The 6960-nt window shown below is 43.8% G+C and overlaps 1 protein-coding gene across 3 annotated transcripts; it reads right to left on the bottom strand.

The window, feature by feature from the left end:
• Positions 1-2590: 2590 nt before the first annotated feature.
• On the bottom strand, positions 2591-5952 carry LOC119269123 (factor of DNA methylation 1-like). 3 transcript variants are annotated; one of them, XM_037550884.1, is made up of 8 exons: positions 5760-5952; positions 5377-5564; positions 4914-5068; positions 4247-4432; positions 3913-4128; positions 3562-3821; positions 3157-3208; positions 2591-2905 (listed from the first exon to the last, which is right to left on the bottom strand). In XM_037550884.1, exons 2-7 carry the CDS (start codon positions 5549-5551, stop codon positions 3178-3180), a joined length of 1023 nt encoding a protein of 340 aa, XP_037406781.1. In that variant the 5' UTR covers positions 5552-5564; positions 5760-5952; the 3' UTR covers positions 2591-2905; positions 3157-3177. The 3 variants fall into 3 exon arrangements, with proteins under 3 accessions (XP_037406781.1, XP_037406782.1, XP_037406783.1); XM_037550885.1 differs by having other exon boundaries at positions 4247-4429; XM_037550886.1 differs by having other exon boundaries at positions 4247-4426.
• Positions 5953-6960: the final 1008 nt, after the last annotated feature.

Here is a 6960-nt window from a genome sequence, read left to right as displayed (position 1 = left end):
GGTGGGGTCCCTCCTTCCCTCTCATTTCCAATGAAAAAACGCCAACTGAGCAATCCCTCGTAAACATGTGTAACTTTGCGTGGATGTAGCATTGCCCTAATTTTTCTTACAGTATAATGAACTTGGCCGAGGGTGGAGGGATGATTTGCGATGTTAAGGAGGAACATTAATAAGTGGGTGGAATTGTATGGCAGATTGTAACAGTGGGTGGTTAAGCTCCTCAACAACATTATCATGACCCTTCCTCTTTAGCTTAGATGAATCCAGGACCTTTTAATTGTAAGTTGCATACTCCTGGCCATTTCACCATCACCCGCGAATTGATGAAAAATACATCCAGGATATGCAATTTCTTTGTATAATCTTGAAATACATATGTACTCCTTGATTAACCCTCCTCTCTCCAAGATCGCTTCATGGCGCCCACCATGGATGGATGCCATCACCACCTCGTACACCAACTCTCCCTGCCACAACCCGCCATCCTCTCTCTCTCTTTTCTCCCTTCTACAGCGGGCTGCCATTTGTACTGTCAATTATATGTCGGCCACCGCCTAGTTATCGAGCTCTCTGTGGCCTACTTTATCCCTGCACATCCCTAACAATTGACTTCTACCGCCATTGACCAGGTCTGAAGGTCCCCCAATGGCCATTTCCTCATTTTATCTCCTCCAATCGTCACTCCCGCCACAATCACCTAGGTCTAGAGGCCACTGCGGCATTCTCTGTCAGTGTCCCTATGGGACCAGTACTATGCGGGACCAACATACTCACAGACTGGAGAAATTTCATTATAAGAAAAAGAATTACTCGACACATGGCCCAAATCAGACGGCACAACTCCATCCTACCAAAGATTCAAAGGCTCAAACAAAGTTGAAGGGGGGAGGGGGGAGGGGAGTGGGGCGGGTACTGACTAGTGGTTGCTGGGCTTTAATTATTCAATAAATTAAAGCCCAACAATCACTATAGTCAGTAAAATCAAGCCTTACAAGAGATGGGCTATCTAGTGGTTCATTCACAACGGGGAAATCATAGAATCAGACTTCATAGTGTATTTGTAAATAGTTGGAACTTGCATGCTCTGTGGCTAACGCTGCCTCTAAAGGTTAAAGTTTTTTTAGTGGTATTGGCACTCATTCAACATGGCACCATGGGGGCCACGTCATAGTATTATTCATATTTATGAATTGGCTACAATGTCGTAGCAAATCATTACATTCTTCAAATTGAGATGTGCTACACCTACAGAATATTTTCTACAGAAATATATTAGAGGCTCGGGTAGAGGGATATGTCATTTTTAAGGGAGGAGGGCTCTGCGTGGAAATCAGGTGGGATTAATGGGGAAAGGACACATAAGTCTTTTCTTTTTCCTAAGTGAGACGTGAGCTAAGATTTCTTTTTTGTGAGCGAACATGCTGCCCGTTCATTTCCCATGTACGAATATCAAAGCAACTAAGCATGACATGTGTTAGTCATTGTTCGCTCACATGCATCCTTCTGAGTAAACTACAAGCTGGCGACACTAAAGGGTTCGCTCAAGATGACGATTTTAGCGAACACATTCGAGATGATAAATTCTGTTTTTAGAGCATGAAAATCTCCACCAGTTTTTCTTAGATGTAGGATGAAAATTTCCTTCTGCCAGCATGGCATATCGGAACAAGTTGAAATTTTTCTTTTTAGACTGACAATTCTCCATGTTGCATTGTTGCAATTCCCTGAAAATAAATCCCGACAATTTTTCTGCTAGCATGGCAATTTTTTCTTTACAACACGACACATCTTTATACAATAGCATGGCAAATATATCTGTTTTAGCATGAGTGAAAGTGGTTTTTTGAGGGTACAAACGCTGAACGCGGATTCGCTCGGATAACCTCCCTGAGCTGCTGTTGGCGCGTTATTCGGGCCTTTTTTTTTTATGGGGACACATAAGTCAGTAGGCTTCCGTCAGTAAACTTCCCTGGTTAGGATCTTCGCTTCAAGCTAAAGCATTGGAGATTCGAGAAGATGTGCCTCGCTTTCCTCTCTGTCGTGGTATCTGATTGGAGTTCTGACTTGTGCAACTACACCTCTCCTGTAAGAATTGGATGCTATCAGCTCTCTGTCATTTTCAATCGCTAGTCGTTTTCAGGAAATGTGCACTAGAAGGACAGGGGGCAAGGCAATCACCAGGGCTGTTCGTGAGAAAAAATGCGGCCACTGCTTAGTTGGGTCGATATTTCCCATCTGAGTCGAATACCCAGAAGTTCGGGGTGCAACATTTTTATAGCATCTGTGCAATAAACTCCAGCAACCACTTTGACAAACACGACGATCTGCTCCGTGTTCATCTAAAAAAACACGACAGGGACAGGCAAAACTACCACGAAAAGGAAAACACCACAACTTCTGCAACATGCAACTACCCTGACGTTTTCCCTGGAAAACAGCACGTGTTCGCAACCAATAGTCGTCCAATGATATATCGTACTCCCTCCGATCCAAAAAAAGTGTTGCAGCTTTGAACTAGGATTGAACTAACCTTAGTTCGAAGCTGAGACACTTATTTTGGATCGGAGAGAGTACTATTATGCTATTCAGGTTTACTGATGAAAGGCAGATGAAATCTATTATGCAACCGACATTCAGCCGTTCATGTGAAAATCCATAGTTAGTTCGAGCTTAACACAATACTGAAGCTGAGATGAGATTCAAAACATGCCGAGTACCACAAGGAACAAGGTCATTCTAGATAGTTTGAAACGGATAGAAGAAAACATCGAAACCATAGCTCTGCTATATGGTCTTTGGAGGTTTCCTTCCTTGCTAAGGTCAGGTTCTTTAGTCTTCAGTTTCTTCACCATGAGTTAGTGTTTCTACGTTTTGTATCCAGATACCGCCGGCCTGAGTAAGTTCCCTGCACAATTTAAAATAAAATTGGCATGGTGATAATTCATTGGACAGGGACAATCTATCGGCAAGATACGACAGCATCAACTAAGGCACTTGTGCCTGCATTGCTACTGAGGTTACCATGAGATGGACACCAAAATTTCAGTTGAAATGTTCTTTCTGGACTCAGCTTAAGATCATTTTTTATACAGAAAACACTTTCTTAAAAGGTACAATGACTCATAATAGCGTCTTTAAAAGTTCAAAGTAGAGCACCTATTCTTTTCGTTAGTGTCTTCATGCTCGTCCAACACAACGGCCCCTTTTCCTGCACATACAGAAACAAGTTCCAATGATTTTTTGTGTGAATTCACATTAGTATTAGTTATAACCAAGTTTGCATGCATCATCAAGTCCCATTTCCCGGTATATACACCCAAGAAAGTATGTGTTTCCTTGGCCATATAATAAAGTCTCTGTACCACTACCATGCCTTTAAAAAGGCCATTGAATATACTGGATCAGTAGGATGTTTGTTTCATTTAGCTGATTATATAGATACAGAAACCTACAACTACGATTTTAATGCTCCAATCGAATCAGGACCGGTGGCGCTGTATGCCTGTATGATTCTAGCAAAAGGCGCACTTAACAAACTGAATCTTATACAATCATACATACCCGCGAGTCGAGGTCCTGACATTCTCATTGCTGAGGCTCTTCACTTTGTTGCACACGTACTCAACACTCTCACTGAGAGTGGCCTTCCTGTCCTCTTCGAAATTCCAAAGCTGGGCTACAATGGTTCTGTCACTCAGCTTGCCACATTCCTTTAACTCCAAGAAACTATTCACCAAAGCCTTCACCAAAGCCTTGTAAGACTCTTCCCCCCATGTAGCCCGCAGCTCTTGTAGCTTAATGTCATCGTCATTAATAGTCCCCTAATCACACACGTAGCAGTGTAGCACATAACTTGTCACCTACGAGAATCGACGTACCATAAGCTATAGTCTGTACAGGAACTCAGTGTACCTCAGAAATGCCTCCAACCGTGTCAGTCTTGAAGGGATACCACTCTGGGTTCATGAGCTGCTCCTGCCAAAATTTGCACAGCCGAGAAGCTTCTGCCTCGGCTTCTTTGCGGAGAAACTTCTGAAGGCATGCCAGTAGGAATGGCCTCTCACTCAACTGCCCCATGTACTTTACTGAGATATTCTGTCTACCAACACCACCCATATCAAGAAATCCCTGGACATCAACTTATGATGTCAATTTTAATTTTATAATCTTTCGCATGGTGTGACAGGAATGCATGTAGCATCTAATGTTGATTAAAGGGTGAAAATGATTATGGATATGACTGAACCTTGATGAGCTCAGCGTTGATATTTGAAGTCTCTTCTCTAACATCGCGAAGCTCCGCACTCAAACCTTGTTCAAGATTGTTCATAGCACACAGAATTTCCGCAGCCTGATGATCCTCAGCATCTTCACCAGCTTGTCCCTCAGATTGCCATTTTCTTTTCTGCACTGACGTTCTTTGCACCTGCTTCTATAGCAATGTAGCGGGGTAAGTATGGCAGAATAGGAAAAGCAAGAGAATGGCCACTCACTATACTAGTCTAGCAATGAGTGACCCAAAATGCACTCATTTTTACAGTACTTCACATAAATATCCAACAAGATGATAGTCGCAATCAGTAAAATGAAGAACACTTCTAAAAGAGCATAGACACGAGGGAGCCAACAAGGCATAAAAGTGCAACTCAAAATGTGCAGAATAATTGCTTTGCAAAATAGTTGCTGTAATCAGATGAGCAGAACTATCTTGCAAAGGATCTATAACCATTCTTTTTTTTTGGAAAAGGAGGATTTCCCCCGGCCTCTGCATCCGAAATCTATAAGCATTCATGGCATCACATTCTTCCGAAGCAGTAAAGACCAGTAACACACTATCCCTAGTATGATAACAAATCAGATCACTGAACACATTGACTTAGAATTATCACATTCACAGATAAGTATTTACTTACCCTTCCAGACTGGTTATGTTCACGACCACTCCCCTGTGCCGGCGTATGGCTTGCCTCACTTGCTTGGAGCTTTCTCTTTAGAGACTGAATCTCTGCTTCCTGCTCTTCATTCCTTTTAACGAGCTCCTCCTTTGCAGCGACGAGTTGAAGCCTTGCTGTCCATGATATTATCAAAATGGTACGAATGATGCCACGGTTTTCTTATCACTAGTGCAAGTGCAATGCACAGTTTTGTTTGCGTGTGTGACAGGAGATTTCTAAACATGCGAGTAATTACAGATTGGTAGGATTGACTGGTAACTATTTGGGGGCTTCAGATAACAGATAACTGATTGGAATAAACATCATTGGAGCAACGTTGGCTGTTCGATTTGATGGCTAGGATTAAAACTTTGCCTTCAGAGAAATGGTGTTACAGGGCAAACAATATATGAGGATCCTAAGCAAACAGAGCAGCGGTTACCCTTGTGTTCTTGCTCCACCTTCTCCTTTTCTTCGAGGACTCTGTGAAGCGCGCTGTGGATGCCGTTGTATTCATGGCTGCAGTACTCGTGGTAGTTCATCTTGGAGCAAACATATGAACCGAGTCCAGAGAGGCGCGCAAGCCAGTCGCTGCTTGCATCTCCGGTCTCTGCCATGAGCGCCGATAGTCTGTAGGTGCACGGGCATAGTACCACGGCAAAGATTAATTCGAGTTTTATCCACTGGATAGAGTAGAAATCGACTGTCTCGCTTCAGCAAATGACCAAACGCGGGAACCCCCAAGATTCCTAGTGAAAAGAGGGGGGAAATGCAGGTTCTTGCGATTTTTTCAAGGGAGGGGGGAAAAGGTTAGGGCTTCCGTACCAAGAGAAGAAACCGGCCCGGTGGAGGCCGCGTGGCTTCGCCGGAAGGACGGACGCTCCTGCTTATTATTCTGCTTCCTCTACGGCGCCGGGAGGGAGGGAGGATCATTGATTGCTCACTGCATTGTGCCTGCGTTTGGTACTCGCTGCTCGGGGTTGGGTTCTTGTTTCTTTCCTCGAGGGGGAGAAGAGGGAGAAGCGCGTGCGTGTAAACGTGGGGTGAGCTTCCGGCTCGCCTTCCCGGAAGTGGCGCTCGTAGTCGTTGGGGACCCACATGTCAGTCAGAGAAACAACTGGCAGCCTCGGATGTTGTTGTTTTTACCACACCCAACAAAGGAGCACTACGAACGTCACCACCCATATTCACAACGCTTTCAATGTTGTATACCTGTGCAGCACAAGAGCAACGCTAGTGTCAAAAACGTTCTTATATTATTAGACGAGAAGAGTATTATTCAAACAGAAAGAACAAGAAACTTTCAGTAGCCACAACTCACAACTTCGACATGTTCTCAGCATTCATCGGGGATAACTCAAGTGTGTAGCATGAGATGTAGGGTGTGATTGGATCAGAGTCCTCGGCCTCATGCTGGTAGTCCGTTGTCGCCTGGTGTGGACATGAGATGAGAAAAAATTCAGCCTGGCGATGATGTGTTTGGTTGGTGTCTGACCACACATAGATCTTTGCAATGCGGCGTATAAGATTATCTCTAGGATGATAGCAAATAGGCTTAAAAAATCTTCTTTGGGTGATTTCTCTAACACATAGTGCTTTTGTGCCTGCCTTATCACAGATAAAGTGTTGGTAGCATACGAGTGCTTTCATGCAATAAAGAAGAAAATCCATGGTTCTAATGGCTACAGTGCAACGACCCCGTTTGGATACTCTAACTTAGCTAGAGGTTAGAGTTAGTTTCTAGCTCATGACTAACCCTAAACTAACTCTACTCAAAGAGGTGGGTTAGATGTAACTAGCTCAAACTAGCCCTCGTGTTTGGGTACTTTAGGGCTGTTCGAGCTCAAACTAGCTCAAACTAACTCTACTCATGTATCCAAACAGGGCCAATGAAGTTGGATATGACGAAAGCTTATGGCAGAGTAGAATGGAGATTTTTGAAGGCCATGATGATGAGGATGGAACTTCATGTGCAATGGGCGGACCTAATTATGGAGTGTGTTTCCTCGGTCAGCTACGGAGTTAG

This window comes from Triticum dicoccoides, chromosome 3A (assembly GCF_002162155.2).
Source record: "Triticum dicoccoides isolate Atlit2015 ecotype Zavitan chromosome 3A, WEW_v2.0, whole genome shotgun sequence".
In the NCBI taxonomy this organism is placed as follows: Eukaryota; Viridiplantae; Streptophyta; class Magnoliopsida; order Poales; family Poaceae; genus Triticum; species Triticum dicoccoides.
The sequence above is the reverse complement of the archived record's forward strand: the minus strand, read 5'-3'. Positions and strand labels throughout refer to the sequence as shown.

Bases quoted from the DNA above. Each gene is read 5' to 3' on its own strand.
- LOC119269123 (XM_037550884.1), bottom strand. From the start codon at position 5,551: ATGGCAGAGACCGGAGATGCAAGCAGCGACTGGCTTGCGCGCCTCTCT. The intron at 4,129-4,246 runs GTTCAGTCATAT...GTTGATGTCCAG, and splicing joins TCAACGCTGAGCTCATCAAG to GGATTTCTTGATATGGGTGG. The intron at 3,822-3,912 runs GTACACTGAGTT...GTGTGTGATTAG, and splicing joins CGGTTGGAGGCATTTCTGAG to GGGACTATTAATGACGATGA.